This window comes from Vitis riparia, chromosome 18, assembly GCF_004353265.1.
Source record: "Vitis riparia cultivar Riparia Gloire de Montpellier isolate 1030 chromosome 18, EGFV_Vit.rip_1.0, whole genome shotgun sequence".
In the NCBI taxonomy this organism is placed as follows: Eukaryota; Viridiplantae; Streptophyta; class Magnoliopsida; order Vitales; family Vitaceae; genus Vitis; species Vitis riparia.
Genome location: NC_048448.1, coordinates 3,777,840 through 3,796,009, shown reverse-complemented (window position 1 = coordinate 3,796,009; position 18,170 = coordinate 3,777,840). Strand labels below are relative to the sequence as shown.

The 18,170-nt window shown below is 34.0% G+C and overlaps 2 protein-coding genes across 2 annotated transcripts; both read right to left on the bottom strand.

The window, feature by feature from the left end:
* Positions 1-271: 271 nt before the first annotated feature.
* Positions 272-4,595, bottom strand: LOC117905971 (protein GrpE). The gene is made up of 3 exons (XM_034818872.1): positions 4,316-4,595; positions 2,180-2,692; positions 272-805 (listed from the first exon to the last, which is right to left on the bottom strand). The coding sequence occupies exons 1-3, from the start codon at positions 4,487-4,489 to the stop codon at positions 596-598; spliced, it is 897 nt and encodes a 298-aa protein (XP_034674763.1). The 5' UTR covers positions 4,490-4,595; the 3' UTR covers positions 272-595.
* Positions 4,596-6,759: 2,164 nt separating this feature from the next.
* On the bottom strand, positions 6,760-15,751 carry LOC117907060 (auxin response factor 17). Its single transcript, XM_034820420.1, is given in 4 exon segments — positions 6,760-6,974; positions 9,624-9,783; positions 9,785-10,359; positions 14,327-15,751. Coding segments are annotated over 3 exon segments (1,779 nt in total). The 5' UTR covers positions 15,383-15,751; the 3' UTR covers positions 6,760-6,974; positions 9,624-9,635.
* Between the last annotated feature and the right edge of the window lie 2,419 nt (positions 15,752-18,170).

Here is an 18,170-nt window from a genome sequence, read left to right as displayed (position 1 = left end):
TTACATACAATGAAAATTTTGCATTTAATAATCCGATCATCACAAGCTCAATAAACAAGTGATAATATGATGAAAGTACAAAAGGAAAAAAGTTTTTCTTTTTCTTTTCAATCGAAATATTTTAAAATTCTATTTTTAAAAATTAAAAAACAAAAAGGAAAAATATGTGGAAGCACACTAAAGATGTTTTCCATATCCATGGCCTTACTGTCACAGGGTTCTGATATAATATAAAAGTTATTATATACGATGCATATCATCTATTAGAGAATAGAGAATAAAGGAATTTCTTTTTTTTCAATTTTATTCCTCGAAAATGATCGCCCATTCTTTCCCAACCGCGGGACAAATAAACCAGAGCAGTTAAATTGAGTTGTTGTCTTCCAGTTTCGTTTTTTTTCCTACAATGGAAACAACAGTATATGTAGTAGTTGAATGCAAGGCAGAAGTAAATTTGCCTGAGGGATTGTGCTTGTCTGTGTAGAAAATGAAAGAAAATATTGAACAAAAACTTCAATAGGAAATGGATACCAGGGTGGCCACCGCAAGTGAAAATTCTCACTTGAAAATGTCAACTCATGTTTGTGCAACTGAACTATCGTTCATCTACTCCAGCAGCTGTTGCAGGTTGGCCTGTAGATTTATCAGCAACAGTACAAGTTTTCTTCCTACCAGGGCCTGTGGAGACTTTAACCATTGCTGGTCTTAGAAGTCGATCACCAAGGAGGAAGCCCCGGCGAATTTCTTGAATTATAATCCCTTCCTTGAATTCTTGAGACTCCTCACGGGCAATGGCCTCATGCAGCTACATCACAACACACAAGCCAAAGGATGAAGTTAAATGACACACCAAAAGACAAGCCTTAGTCACTACTTGTGAATTCATTGACATGAATCAGTAAGTATAATGAAGGACGAGATACTCTTCCACAAAACAAAAACACTTACACAAGCATTTAACCAGGCCAAAAGTCCACAAAAATAATTGAGACAAATTATACAGCCAAGAGACCAAAGGGAAAATGCACAATGCCCACAAGTTACAACTTGTTATTCATCCAATGTTACTCATCACAAATGCCACCCTCTCTCCCACTTTTTATTGAGCCCACCCCATCTTGACCTATTCCAACTAAAACAACATTGTGCCTTTGATTCAATTGATCAGGAAGCAAATCTGACTTATTCATGAACTACATAAAAGTGGGTAACTAAGGTAGGAAGGTGAACCAGGAAATCATCTGAGGGGCATTGTATTTACTAATAACATGAAATAAAATGTTAAAATGAATAATAAATTCAAATATACAAATATTAATCAACAATGCATTTACATACTATAATTAATCATCACTTTCTTTGAAAAAAACTGCATTTTGAACTATTAGTGTGAAAGCTCATTATAATCAAGCAATCAAGCACTTAATGAAAAATATCTTTTTTATGTATGGTATATAGAATTAAACAATTGCAATAAGATATTTAAAAACAATTTAAAAAATAAAAATTGTCAAATTTTACACAATCATATGTAACATACCAACTATGAATCTATGTAAATACCAAAAAATGTTAGTTAAAAAAAAAAGTAAGAATTTTCACCAAAATATTTAATAATTTCACTAATTTTTCTACCACATGTTTCTACCTCAAACTTCTTCTAGATACTTCAATTCCTTACTCCTTAGTTCCATACTAACTTATTTAGAATCAACATTTTCCAAACCCAAACAAGTTAACGCAACAAACCAAAACCACCAAACCCCCCTCTCCTCCCATTTCTTTTCCTCTTCCTGCATCCCAAGCTTTTTCCTTTTTTTGATAGATAACCCTTTCCATTTAAACATGGCATCTACAACATCATTATTCCAACCCAAACCCACTTGCCAACTGAGCCAGGATCATGATGCATTGTTAAAGCTATAACTTTGACAATAAAATTTTATATGACACAAATTTTCCACATTAGATTCCAAAGCTAAAAACAACAATGGTGAGCATACACAATATATCCTTTTAGCATTATCCTTGAAAAGTTTCTCAAGATTTCCAAATCTTAAATTATATCACAATGGAGAAAAAACAAGAACAATGAAATTACAAAAAAAGAAAAAAAAAACTAAAAAAAAAAAAGAAAGAAAATGCAAAACTGAAGCAAGTTTCAAAAGGTTCCACTTACTGCAGGATCAAATGGCTTTCCCACTGTTGCTACAGCAGCCACATGAAAACTCCTCATGATCTCCACAAATTGCTTGTATATACCCTGATAGCTTGTATCAATTTTTTTCTCCTTTTCAGTTTCAGGTTTGATTTGTTGTTTGGCTCTCTCAAAATTGTCAATCATGGGCAAAAGGCTCTCAACTACTTCTCCCTGAGCATCAGTTCTTACTGTAAGCCTTTCCTTCTCTGATCTTTTCCTAAAATTATCAAAATCTGCTTGTAAACGAATATATTTCTCCTTCCCAGCTGTTATTTCTGCTGATAAAGCAGAAACTTTCTGTGCCAATTCAGCCTTCTCACTTTCAATCGTGTCTATCATTGCTTCAATTTCAGATACAGCCTTTTCATCTCCATCTAAAACAGCATCTTTGTATGCTTTAATAAGCGACTTCAAAACAGACAGAGGTTTCTGATCTGCTTCACTTTTTGATGTTTTAACATCATACCGACTACCCTCCTCTTCATTGTTTGTCTAAGAAAATTCAATTAGAAATGAAAAATATCAACTATAAAGGACTAATAGTAATATAAATATTTCAATTTTCATCTATGTAAACAAATTTCTAAGCTATGAAAATTAGACACTTCAGGGAATATTTATGCTTCAGTTCTTCTACAGTTATACTCATCCTTGGAAAGGTAAGGAATTATCCAGTAAATTTTCAAAGCATGTTAATGATAAGAAAAGAAAAAAAAAACATTTTCTTGGAACCAGCAGGGATTCAAGAGAGCAGAAATACTTCTTTACGGTTATAGCACCCAAAATAGGACCAATTCACCGTTAGGCATGTAATATGTATTTATAAATTCAAATAATACAACATATATATTTCGTCTTATCCATGTTATAAGTTGGTGCCTTGATGTGTACAAAATCATATAACCATTTCAAAATTCAGATGATGATAAGGTCACTAAGTGTTTTTGTGTATCAATTTTATGAAATCTGCAAATGTGCCAGAATGTGTATATACTGTCAATCATGTGTAGCTCCTCAAATGTGTACACAGTCAATATTTTGGGCTTGTCAAGTACAAAGCCCAAATGCAACCTTGTTACCTGTCAATACTCACTTTCATTGGCCAAGAGTCAAAATCTCATTGTCAGGAAAATGAAAATGTCAAGGAACAAAAACATTATCACAATCATCAGGTGATATGTCAAGGATTATCCAGGATCATTATTGACAAGATTTTACATATCACTTCAGGGGAAATGAATTGCAAGAAACTTTGGTCCTATTTGGGAACTACTCTTGAAAATAGGTTTCTCTTCTTTAGAGTAGTGCACAGTTTTCTAATTTAAAAAACACATTCACCAACTTTTGGCAGAATTTTGGGAATTTTTTCTAAAAGTAAGTTGATTTTTAGAACAAATTTGAGGTGTTTTCATTTTTCTCTTGTGAATTATGCTGAACAACAATTGAAAGTATGGAGAACACTTATGAAAATTTTAAATTATACATTTGAGTATGGTACCTTTTTGGACAATAAGCTGAGAAAATGAGTTGCCAAACAGAATTTGGCATATTTGGGTTCTCAAACACAATTTTTTTCCTGAAACAAATTGAGAAGTGTTTCAAAATACGTTGCCAAACATACCCTTTTATTCTCCTCCTCACTTTTCCCCCAGTTATTTTACATAGTTTTACAGAGAATTATTGAAATTACTAGGCAATCCCACTGAACATTTCAATGTAACAACCAGAAATACCAGCATTAGTAACACTGACCAGAAAGTAGGAAATTTACCCTAAATTAGGTGCATTACGGTTCAGTTGCTAACTACAAATCTGATTTGTATAACAAGTGATTGAAATCTTAAATCAAGCATGAAACTTCAATGCTGTATTTACTATAAGAAATGGCTGAAGCAAAGTGTTAGCCATGTCAAATTTCAGAAGAACTTAGAAATGAAATCAAATATATGTAGACAAAAATATTTAAAAAAAAAAAAAGAAAAAGGAAAGGAAGAACGAAAGAGGAAAATTAGATAGAAACTCCATATCTTTAGTAGAATAATCAACACAAAAATCAAAATAAAACATTTGAATGGTTTTGACAAGTGAAGCAAAAATAGGGCAAGAGAAACGTACATAGGGAGTAGAATCTTGGAGAGCGAGAAAAGGCTTGAAGGAACGTCTGAGAATTGGAGAGGAAGTAGAGAGACGAAACCCTAGAATGGGTTTAGAGGGATGAGGAGGATGAAGAGCTAGGGTTTTAGAGGGTTTTGGGGTGAAGAGGAGGTGGTTAGAGAGAGGAAAGGCCATCCTTCTGCACTTTCTTCCTTGTCCTAACAACAGTATGTTGGTTAATGCATCACTCCACCCTCAATTCTCGGATTTTATCTGCCCTCTCTTGCCTGCTGCTCCCAATTCGGATGTTCCAGTTATTAATCGAATCTCCCTGAATCGTAGGACCCACCATAATCCATCAAAGTCACTTTTTACTGTCTTTGCTCATGAATTAGTTTTTGGGGTGAAGATGAGTGGAGGTTCATCCAATGTCATAATTACTGCTGAATGGCCCAATTTTTTTATCAGACCGATTTGCCCTTTTGACTCATAATTTTAATCTTATTAGAAAATAAATAATAGGGAAAAAGGGAAAAAAAATCCATTTCAACTTCCGACATTGTTAAATAATGATTTTAAAAAATATTTAAAAATAATTTCTAAAATCATCACCAAACACATCTTTAATTGAGTTAACTATTTAAAAGGATTTACCAAACTATTAAAAGCGTATATTTTACCGATGGCTCAATCGAAATCATTGCTTAGGAAGCCAATTTCCTTGATTGAGTTTGACGTTGATTTAGGGTTTCAAGTGGACTTTTGGGTTTCATGCGCCCATGGTTTCTACATTGAAGCCGTTACTAGAGCTTAAGACAAAGCCCCTAATGTACAAAAATTTGCTGCACAAATTCACAAGGCAATTAGAGAACCCAGCGAGCAGTACTTCAACATTCCTGATAAACTAACCTTGAGCATATGATATCCCAAATTTGTAGCCTAAAACTCTATCAAATGTAGCTGCTTTATCCATTAATATTTTATTCTACTCTTAATTAAGCACATAGAAATTAATGGAATAGTTAGGGATCACAACAAGCCCATTCCGGACAGATCAACCTCAGTCCAATTTTGTTTGTCTAGTTTAACTATTTTTTGAAAAAAAAATTGATTCTTTTAAAAAAATTATTTAAATTTGTTTTAATTACATTAAATAAATATAATTTATAAATAATTAAAATATTATAATTTTTATAACTTATTTTAAATTTATTTTATTATTATTATATATATTTAAAAATTTTAAATAAAAATTAAATTAAATTAATTTTACATATAGTTAGGATTGGAAGGGACAAGATAATATATAAATATGTCCTAAACGTGTTTTAGATTTCTTAAACTCATCATCAATTCGTTTATTTTAATTTCAAACTCATCCCATCATAAGTAAGCTAGAGGGATATTCGGAAAAAAACTGGTTTCATTGTCATTCTTATTAATAGTTTTCAAATTTAAACTTTTTAACGTATTTTTAAAACTACCAGAAAATGCATTTTGATATATATATATATATATATATATATATATATATATATATATATATTTACCTAATACGGTGTAACCGGGCTTGCAGGTGCTTTTACACGGTGGACACCATTCGTGTCTACTCGGACTATTTTCTTACCTTCTTATTGGGTAATTGTCATTTGTTATTATTAGACAATTTAGACTGGTGGTGAATTATTTTTTTTGTTGGTCAAGTGTTATAACCTTTTAAGAAGTTCTAAATTTCCATAATTTTTCTTTTTAGTTTTCAAATTAATTGAAATTTTGAATATTAGAGGTAAAATATCCATTAATACCAACAAAAATATATTTAATATTATTTTATTTAGTGATTTTTATTATCTATTTTTTATTTTTTTAATTATATTTACATATGTATTGAGTGAGATTTACTTTACTTTTCTGTTTTATTAATTCTCTCACCGACTTCCAAATTAGAGGTAATTTAATCGTCCTACCTTCAAATAGTGCAACGGATTTCTGATATCATTCTCATTTTCCCTTTTTAATATGAATATTTTGAGGAAATAAAAATTGCATCAAATATCATATGGGCTTGTTTAGACATGTTATGTACTTGAAAATATTTTTTAAAATTTTTAATTTTTTTAAAAAATATATTTTTATTTCATAAAAATTATTAAATTTTGAAACAAATATTAACAACACAACACAATTTTTTGCTTTTTGTACATAAAAATTATAGCAATTTTTAATATTAAGAAAACAAAACTAAATTTTATAGTTTTTTCTATATAGTAATTTTTTTAAAAAAAATATTAAATTAATAAAAAGCAAAAAAGACTAATTATCTTAAATCTTAAAACAAGTTATTTTCAATAAAAAGTTCAAAAACACAAACACCTAAGTGAAGATAAGTGAAAATTCAAATCGATCTACTGTTGTGGGGATCTCACCGTAAGTGAAGCATGGACTTGGTTCTCAAGAATAAAACATGTTCAAGTTCTGAATAAACAATTAGATCTACTAGTGGTGGAACAATATATTTCCCTGCATTAGTGTCATCAGAATGGCTTTACAGCAAATTTGAAACTCCTAGACAGCAAACTAAAGTAAACTAGCATAGTGAACAGCAAACTAAAGTAAACTAGCATAGACACTACTTCCTGCAGAAGTCAAAATAGATTGAGTCAGCTTCCTGCCTCTAGCACTACAGAAAAAAGGGAGTAGAGAATGTCAGACAGGTTGAGAGGGCGGAAACATAAAATTCAATATTAATTCTCAGTACACAAAAGTAAAAGGAACACAGGTTTCCTGATTCGAATCGAAGACAAGGTTCCAAAATAAATCTCCCACCAAACCAAAATTAACCCAAAATCTTCTTACAAGTATTTAGTTCCTGTCATTGCACAGTTTGATTATGATGCAAACACCAGAAGTGTAGATCCCAATACCAGTTGTGACTGGGATAGGCTATTAACACCAATGATTTATAGTTCCCACAACTCTCAGATGTTTCTACAGCAACCTAAAAGATGCTTGGAACTTGTTAATCTATCCATGGCCTTGGTCTGCCTAGTATTTTTTAATCATAAAATGCAACAGGGTGTAAAATAGGAGTTCATCAAAATAATGTTTACATAACTTTCAGTCCACTCTATTATCACAACGGTAGATAAGAGTTTTTCATAAAGGGTGACACTTTGGCATGAATTTTCCAAGCTAAATACCCACAGAGAATAAACAACTGAATACAGCATATCTATGGATATCAAATTTAAGGTCAGCGAAAAAATTAAATAAATATATTGAGCAGTTGGACTAAGGAAATGGAAGAGGATTAAATGTGGCCAACCGAAAGGTCTAGATCAGGGCTCATGAGCTGAGATAGTCCGATAGAATCTCTTCCTCTTAAAAGCATATCATGCAAAGATGAATCATAATTTAAATTATGAGCTAAAATTTCCAAAATCATAACAAAATTTTGTAAATCTATTATTTTAAGTTGGCAACTTCATGATGATTTCATTTGTAAACATTAGCTTAGATTTTTCCATTTGAGTTCCTATGATCAGAGGTATCAAGTTGATGGGTTCAAGGTTGATGTAGTTCTTCATTATGATTTAAACACACAACTTCATATCAAAGGTAACAGCCAGGTTGACGTCAATTTTAATCCAAACTTGCACAAAACCCTTATACATGAGTATAGAATGTATTTTAGGTGTCCTTTGAGTCCCTATCAATAGTGTCAAAGTCTGCTGCATGTTCGGTGAATTTAGGATTCATGTCTGGGCAAAAGATGGTTATTTTAGTGTGAGAAGGGGTCAGGAATCCATCTAGGTTCACACAAGTGAACAAAAGGTCATAACATGCTGAAAGCATTGCAGTAAAATCACTTTCAGTTCTGCCCTGGCTCACATGTGGACAGGGAGGCCACATGTGTGCATGTGTAAATTCACAGGATTTGCTTATAAATAGGCTCTTGGAGATCATTCTAGAAACTTTTTAGATGGATGCAAGGGAGAGAGTTCACCAGGGCATTTATGAGAGAGATTGAGGGAGAACTTTTTCTTTTTTCTAAGGAAGAAGTCTAGGGTATGTCATCAAGTCTTCATGATTTTTGAAGTTTGTAGAAGAATTCATCTCAATGAAGATTGGGTATTGAATCCTCAGACTTTATCATCATCTCTACAGTGTGAGATTTTGGAAGCAAATTCCAATTTGAATTCTAAAGCAGCATTAATGGTTTTATAATCTAAATGCATCAACTCAAATGGATCATATAAATCCATATGCGACAAAACTTAAGTGTCTCACATATCTCTAAGAAGCAAAACAAAATACTATTCAATAAGGAAATGATTTTTAGTACGAAGACTTTTCTAAAGACATTAGTTATGGTATATTTTTAATCTCTTTGCTGGTAAGTGAAGTAAAGGTGCATCACATAAAGATCATAATATCTTACCTGGTTTAAGAGACCACCATGAGCCTCAATTTTTACATAGAAATATTTTAAGTTTCCTAAAATTTTTAAAGACTTAACTGAGACCTTTTTACACTTGAGAATCACTCAAATTACTGGTTACAATGTCTTAAAGCCGGACTATTTTCATTAAGAAGCCCAAAGGTTGTTTAAAGTTCCTCAAAGGCGGCAAAACGAGCATGAGTGAATAGATGTGGATGCATGAGTGTGCAAATGTGGACATATGTGGAAGTCCGGATGCTCATGTATCCATGTCCACATGCCCTGTCCCTTTGCTGCATTTTCAAAAATCATGCTAACATGCTACTGCCCGATAATTTTTTGACAAGCAAATGATAATATATTATACATGTCAATTAAAAGTAGGCACACATAGTAAGGAATTATAAATCTAAGAAAGAAAAAGAAACAATCAATGATTAAAATCCCTAACTAATACTTAGTGTTCAACCACTCAATGAAATCTACCAAGGATGGGGAGCCAATGTGAACACCATCCTCTTCAAGAGACCCACGAGACCACATGTAACTTCCTGTGTACTATGTGTAACTCTTTTTGATTGGCAAATTTAGTATATATGGACAATCATGTGCTCGCAAACTGGACCCCACCTGCCCAAGTTGCAGCCCTATTGATTAATTTGATTTAATTGAATTTTTTCATTTACATGTCAATTGGAATATGTCTCAACTTGAGAAAACTTCACTGGGTTTGACCAAAGGCAATTCTGATGACAACTAAATTCAATCCTAAAAGTATTTTTTCAAAATTTAAAAAGTGAACAAGTTACAAACAAGTTATTTAATTTTGAAAGTAAACTAACATTAAGATCCACAAATTCAGTAAAACCTAGTAAGAGGCAAGCATACCTGTACAGCTTCTTATCTGCATAAAATAGACACATCCACTTGAAAAGATGAGGATATTTGGTGGACATCAAACCCATCAAGCAGCTTTGTATAAGAGTACGTCAAAGAAAGATCTAGTGAGTTGTTGACACAGTTAGCTTCATTGTATTTTTTTACTACCATCTTCTGTGCAACCATCAGCGCTGCAATTACCTTCAACAGGCTGCTTTATATGAATGACCTTGCCAAACAACTGAAATGAATGAATACCAACTTTTGTTGAGGAGTTGCCGTCCTGATTTCCAACAGGTTTGGTACCAAAGAAATGCACACTGCCCTGACTATCTGGTGATAAGTTGTCAGACAGTGAACTGCCTATGTTCAGCTCAGTAGACACAGTGTTCAACTTTGTTGCCATGTCATCCAGTGAATTGATGGTGCACATCTGATGGGTATTTTCGCTTGTTAAGTTAGATAAACTGGATACATAGAAAGAAACTTGCCTGGCTCCCTGCATGCCAGCAGGAAAAGTGTTATGATTCAACAATGAGGGGTTCAAGATTCCCATCACTGTATCAGCCATAGGAAAGAAGATTTCTCCCTCTCCATCACTAGGTAGCTCTGGACTTTGAGCAATTCTGAATCTCTTTGCTGGGGGTGGTGCAGTATGAAATGGTGGTGTGGGCATAACCAATTCAACTTGCCAAGGACTCACTCTCATCACATTCTGCAGAACTTCAGGTTCATCCCATGTAACCTTGACATAGAGATCAAGAACAAGCAAACCTTCAGGTCAGACAATTAGGGAGAAACAAGGGAACAGAAGTAGGATATATAGGAAATGGTATCAAATTTTCATCGTAATACTTCTTACAGCTTTAAAACAAACTATATACAGATTTATATTCCACCACAATTTCACAACTGTAAAGGGGGGAAAAATGCTAAAGTCTTATAAATTGCCAAGTTAATCATGTAGCACCTGCAAAACATCAACAATGTGCTTTAACAGTCAAATCTCTTCTGTTTTTGATTGAAATTAGACAAGACATAGTATGTTGGTGAGACCTGCATGGGCCATTATTTTTTTTTTTTATTACCTATCAAAATAAAAATAAAAAGTTTGTTGGCAGCAGGTCCTACTAATCATGGTTGCTACAACCATCCCTAAAGGCTAAATCCCAAATCCCAACATTTTCCACCAGAAAATGAATCTCCTCCTCTGCTATCCTATTTGCACAAGTCATTATATTTATTTCGGTTTTTTTCCCACTCAAACTTGGAACCTCCCACAACTCCACCACAATCCCTTACCACTTGAGCCAAGCCTCAAGATATGTATTGTATCTTTCTATAGTTCAATTAGACACCAGGCTCACATTGGCACAAGGTGTTTATGATGCAAACCAATAATGCCTCAACTGAGTGGGTAACTAGCCAAATGCAAATTTTTTACACTTGTGCAGACTGCTACATGCCTTCTCCTGGCAAAATTTAACTCATCACCCCCATGCTTATCCTCTGAATTGTAACATCTATTGCAAAGGAATCTTGCTCTCTGGAAATCTAACATGTGAGTTAAAGAGTTATTAAAAATAAATAAAAATGAAAACAAACAATCAAACACCAATGCTCTATTTCGAGTTTAAAAAATCAATTCTTAAAGAAGAGTACAGAATGTAACATTGCTACTTAATGACATATATATAAAAAAGGCGCATTGCTTCATAATGATTCACCAGCATATATTGTTCCAGAAACAGATTTTAATCGAGGAATGAGAGACTAGAGAGGAATGAGAATTGCTTCAAATTAGAAATGCTACAATTAAAAACAGGAATAACGACAGAAAAGGGAAAAGCATCTACCAGAGAAAAAGGTTACAATCAGGCTTCTAATTTTTGTGTCTTGTAAGTAACTCCAAGTCTACAGAGCACACACAATGAACAAAGATACAACACAAGATGGGAAGTCTAATATAGCAAACCATTTTTTTCTTAAAAAAAAAAAAAAAAAGGAGAAGAAGAAAAGAGAAAAGAAAGAAAGAAACAGACAGTATCAGGACACAGAAATCTGTTATGTGCATTTGACACATGTCTGTGTGTGTGACAAATGCACCATCATAATTATTTTGTTTAAATTTCTTTACTGACAATTTCAGAACTTCGTAGGTGACACCCAACAAATATAACATATAACAATATGTCATATAATATTACAACAGCCACTACCCTTATTTTATTTCATTCTAACTTCTTCACGGTTCAAACTTCCAAAATATTGGTACGTTGTGCAACATGTGAAATTTTTTTCTAAAATTTCATAATAGAACATTTCTGCGGTATTTCTTCCAAACTTATAAAGGGAGAGAACAACAGGATATCCTTTGGTTAAAAAATGAAGGATTTGGTTTATTATTCAGAATTTTTTTTATTTTAATTGTTTTTTGATAGGCAAACAAAACTGATATTAACAGTGCCAATCAAAAAAGGGCACATCAAATAACACAGAACATACACAGGAGTGCCAAACAACAATTTACTCACCTTCAGAATCTGAAAGCAATAATGCTAGAACCTCAAAAACATGTGAATGTTTTACATATACCACTCAGACCAAAAATAGCCAATAAAACTACCAAGCATCCAAGAGTAAAACCATATAACTTATGCAGCTCATTTCTAGTGAGCTTTGTGTGCACATTATCCCCCCAAAACCAGATAAAAGGAAAAAGGAGAGAGAGAGAGAGAGAGAGGAAATGTAATTGCTCATGTGCCACATGTCCAAAAGATCCTCACATGGAGTGGTCCTTAGTCCTTTGACTAAGGAAGCATGGAGAAGGCAGAGATGAAGATTTCAAGGATAAATGAAATCCTATTTGATAGAAACTGAAGTACCAAATTTCACTTGTAAATTTAAATGCTTTTCATTATCGCATTGTATTTCCCTATTCTATTGGTATTTATTAAGTTTTTATTTTGAACAATAAAATACGGATGTCATTTCATATATGCTCACCAAGGAGCAACATTTCTCCATTATTCTTTTGATAAATTTCTACACTTTTCCATCAATTTTTTTTTCTTTTTTTGATAGGCAAAGAACAAATATATTAAAAGGCGCCAACAAAAGGGACACAAAAGTATGCATGGCGACAATTTTCCATCAACTTTGACATCATCCATACATCTATAACAAATTTGTGTTTACAATCATCAGTTTTGATAAACACTGGCACATAAATCCTTGTCTGGCTTTAGAATTAAAGAACCATATACTTCTTATAAGCTTTTAACTGTTAATCCAAAAAAAAAAAAGCAAGGGCAAAATACAGCAAGAAACCTGCTTTTCAAAAAATGCAACACACAATGGCTACAAACATTTCCTCTTACTTTGAATCTGAAAATCTCAATTTAGTTGGCCATGCAAAGTCCAAACATTGTCTAAAAGAACAACAACAGGAAGGCCACGTAGCCATCTATCCAAAAAAAGGAACAATCATATCAGAAATGATGCAATGTATAATGCATTATCAACAAACCATGGGACAGCTTGTTTACTTCTGGTCATTGAACAAATTAAACTTTGATGAGAGTTAACTTTAAAACTTTACAAACAACTTCAACGGCACGAACAATTGAAATAAGTTTCCTAAGTGTTGTCTCTCACACTTAATCTCCTAGAAAGGCTTGATTGATATAAAAGCCTTAGTAATCAAATATCTGTTGATATGATATAGGACTTCAAAATTAATAAACATACCTCCATGGCAACATCAAAGGAGAAAAGCTATAAACCTCCACCATTACATCTTTTTATCAAAATATATATTCACGTATTATTCTTGCACATCCACAAGCCATCTGGCCAAGCCAAAGGGTAATCTACTAATTATTTATCGAGACACACAGGAATATGATGAGTGTTAAAATAAGATTAGATAACCTAGACCATAATCTAGACCACTTAAAATCTAAACTAGGTTTAAGATGCCATAAAGGTATCATCACTAGAATTTTTATCTTTCCTGAGGTCCAAATCTGTTACCTCCACAGAAGCTATAAAGGCAATACAGCTTGGATGATTTGGGGTCAAAATTGGTTATTTGTATCTTTAAAGCATTGATTTTGTGGCTATCTATGTATTGGTTTTGGCATCATAACTACACATTCTCTAGAGGTGTCTGAATCTGAAGCTTCAGAACCAGAAAATGCCTGCAGGCCTCTCAAACACCTGAACTACATGAGATCTCATAGGGCATAAACTGATGATACCTGATATTATTGGCATGACTATCACACACCCCACACAAAATACAACGTTAGGAGGATGGAGAACTCTGATGGTTTGATGATGATGACGATATAAATATTCCTAGATACAGGGAAGGGATCGAATCTGTGAAGCAAATCCCCAGCCATCAAGGGCACCATGAAAAGTGGAGTCACCTTTAGAGGCTTGCAATGGATCACCAGGTCACCGTATTGCAGGATTAAAGAGCTTCAGGAGACTGCAGAACTTTAGCATTTATACCTCGATCTTTTGTTAATTAATTAGCCAACAAAAAGTATAACTAGCGTATCTACACACATGACACAAGTCACACAACAGCGCCTATTAAACGTTTAGAATAATAACAACCAAAAACAATCCAATTATTCCTATCATCTTGCTCAAATAAGATGATGGTAAATTCCACCCAGGGAAAACAGAACAAAGTATACCTGAAGCATGCGCCAGGGGGAGCCCCTCCAAGGCCCATTATCCATAACCGTAGCAGACGAAACTGTCCCTTGGAACAATGAAGTTTTGGATGAATCCTCAGTCTCCATCGCCATTTTGACCCTCATGCCTCCAGTCCAGAAGACACTCAGCGCTTCCTCCACCACCTCCGCCTTCACCACAAAGTCCGATGACCCTACCCGTGGATAGTAAACAACCTCGAACGGCATGCCCCGCGCTGCCAATTCTGCAGCCTCCGCCACTTCCTCCGCCCGAACCCTACCACTGCTGCTCCTTGAGAACCCCTCTATGCCCCCAACCTCCTTCGCTTTCACAGCACCCGCCAGTGCATTCCGAAAGCTCCACCTCTCTCCATTCCTGTTCCATCTCACGTCCCTCCTCACCCCAATAAACAGTTCGCCGTTCGAATTCCTCTTCATAAATACCACCGAATCTCCTGCTACTAATTTTTTATCATTCACAAACTTGCTCCAACCAGTGGTGAGCAAATGCCGCCTCGGCGTGCCACGATAAATGTGGCGAAAATCCCACTTCGTACCACGAAGATCAGTAAACAACAAATGCTGCACAGGCGGATCTGCCTGAAAATTCAAGGGCGGGAATATATAGTCCGCGCAAAACCTCGGCACCGAGAAACCACCGCCATTGTTGGCGTCGCTCGAGGTCAGAATCTTGACAAACGACATAACCTTATCCTCCCCTTCATCTTCCTTGTCATCATCACCACCCCCCACCCTTCTACGTTCCAAAGTCCCAGACTCCCAAGATCGACCAACAGGCTCAAGCCTGATCTTGGCAAATACCTCATCCGTATCTTGATCCGCGAGGAACCAAACGGCGACAACACGACAGAGGACAGAAGGTTTGGAGAAGACTAGAGGGGAGAGGACGGGAGGGGAAGAGGCTTGTTCGACGTGGCCTTGGGGAAAGTAATAAACCCTAGAATGAACGGCGGGGATATGAACGGATTTCCCGGCGCAGGCTCTCCATATGGATGGATCCAGCGGACGGAGCTCTGTCGCCGGGAGGGGACACATTGCTTTAGGGTTAGGGTTTTGGAAAGCTAGATGGCTGAGAGACAACAAGATTAAAAAGAAAGCACGCGAGATTGAGATTTAGCATAGAGTGTTTGATTGCAGTTGGAGAGAGGAGTGCCGTCTCGGGGTCGGAGAAACGGGCAGCGCAGCAAAATCGGAGGAGTGGGGATCGGGGACTCAAACAAACGCCCTTCAACATGTCCCAAATTTACCATTCTATCCCAGACACCCCACACTCAGTAGGACAGTCTGGTGGAATGACCACCTATGGTGCTGCGCAATGTAGGGAGTCCAAAGACTGACTAAAATCGACGCAGCTCATTAAGTGATGAAGAGTAAATCAGTTAAGAGAGAATATCGGAAGGGAGAGAGGAGCTTTGAGGAGACAGGAGACAGAAGACAGAGCCAGTGGAGGAGTGCCAAGTCGGCATTGGTCCAGGGTGTCGGGTTGTTGGGAGCGTTTGTTTGGGCGCGACTGAATCGGTCGCACACCCATGACTGCACCACTCATCTCAATTTTTTTATTTTTTATTTTTTTTAAGATATTGTTAAAAATTATTAAAGATAAATTTGAACAATTTAAAAAAAAAAAAAATTACACTGGGAGTGCAAAAAACCGACATTCTCCCTAGGGCACATTTTATGGACTTGGACTCCTATTAGGCTATTACAATAAGTTTCTGTTTCAATTTGTGAACAAAAAGCATTGTTTATTGTCTTTCACCACTCTATTATTCAAATATTATATAATACCTTATTTATAAATAATCACACTTAGCTAAGTAGAAACTCCTAATAACAAAACATAGAAATCTTCTTTCACTTGACTATTCAAATATAAAAAACTAAAGCAACCATTTAAAATAAAATATTTTCCTTGACTTTTATGGACTAAATTTTATTTTATTTTTTAGAAACCTTTTAAAAGTATAACTTTCTAACATGTGTCTTAAATGTGATTTATAACTCCGAGAGTCATCTTAACCTTCTAAAATCTTCAAACGTTAAAAGTTTGATAAAAATATCTATAATTTGATCTTGAGATTTTACAAATTTTATTTATAATTCTTTATTCATAAGACATTCTTTAATGAAATGATATCTTGTATCGATGCGCTTGCTTTAGTTATAAAAAACTAGATTTTTTATAATCTAATTATTGTTATCTGCGTAAATTACTTTCCATTCCTTTTTGTAGCAAATTAAGCTCAATTAACAAATTTTTGAGCCAAATTACATGACATAAACACAATGTTGTCGAAACAAATATTAAAAGTTCACAATAGATTGCTTCTTTGAGGTCAAAGTAAATGTGGTATCTCCCATAAGAAACATAAAGCCAATAATTCTCTTTTGATCATTCAAGTCTCCACCTCAATCATTATTACTATACAAACCTAAAATTGTTAGAAGGTGGATAATATAAACCATAAAGAATTCGTTTCATCGTCAATATGTGAGTTACAATTGGTGTTTTTATATAATGACTAATAAGTCTAGCTCCAAAAAAACTATTCAACCTTGTACAAATCAAATAGCATATGCTTCTAACTAAGCTTTTGTATTGTATTGGATCTACATTTTTTTCATTTTCATGTCTTAACAATTAACTCCACATTCTATTGATGTGTTCATCAAATTACATACATTCATGTCAAACTTATTGAGAATTATTTTATATAGCCTTCTTGAGATATAAAAATATTATTTTTGGTTTGTTTCACTTCTATATTAAGATAGTATGACATGAGACTAATATCGATCATCTCAAACCTTTGAGTCACTACTTCTTTGAAGTCATCAAATATAATTAGATTATTTCCAATGAAGATCAAGTCACCCACATACAAACAAACAAGCAATATACCATTTTTTTTCATTTACTTTAGCGTAGAGACCATGTTTCATGAGGGCATTTAACAAAATTATTATCTTAAAAATATTTGTCAATTCTACTGTTCCATTTTTTTTTTATATACTTGTTTTACTTCATACAAGATTCTTTTTAATTTTAGAACTTTGTTTTCATACCCTTTGGTCATGTAACCCATGGTTGTTCCACATACACTTCTTAAAGGTGGTCATTCAAAAAAGTTGATTTCATTTCCATTTGAAAAATCTTCTAATTATTTTGAATGACCAAAAAGATGATTAATCTTATACTTTCTAAATGAGTAATAGGAGCAAATACCTCATTACAATCAGTGTCGTGTTGTTGTCTATAACCCTTAGTTACCAATCTTACTTTGTATCTCTTTATTTTTCCTTTTGCTTTCTTCTTAACTTTGTATAACCATCTTATTTCGATTTTTTTTTTCTCTTTTAGAAGACATTTTAGCTCTCATGTGTCATTCTTCCTTATTGTTTTTATTTCTTCATTCATACCATTTTTTCATCTTTTATTTTTTTTAAATGTGATGTTTTTTCATTTGAACTTTTCCATAAAGATGATATTTTTAGAACTTCGTGAGTTGATGGAGGTGGTGATAAAAGTGAAGTAACACTCTATTGCAAGCTTCCTCGAATTTGTTCTTCTACTTCATAAAGGGAAGAAACATTGTAGTTGTCATTTTAAACACCACAATCTCATTCTTCTTCTTCATTAAACTTGACATATCTACTAATGATGATATTTTCATTGTTTGGATTGTATAATTTGTAACCTTTATAGGTTGTCATAACCAATGAAAATACATTTTTCACTCTTATTATTTAATTTTGATCGCTTTTGATCCGAGCCTATGCAATGCTTTCAAACACTCTCAAATATGAAATATCTAACTTTCTT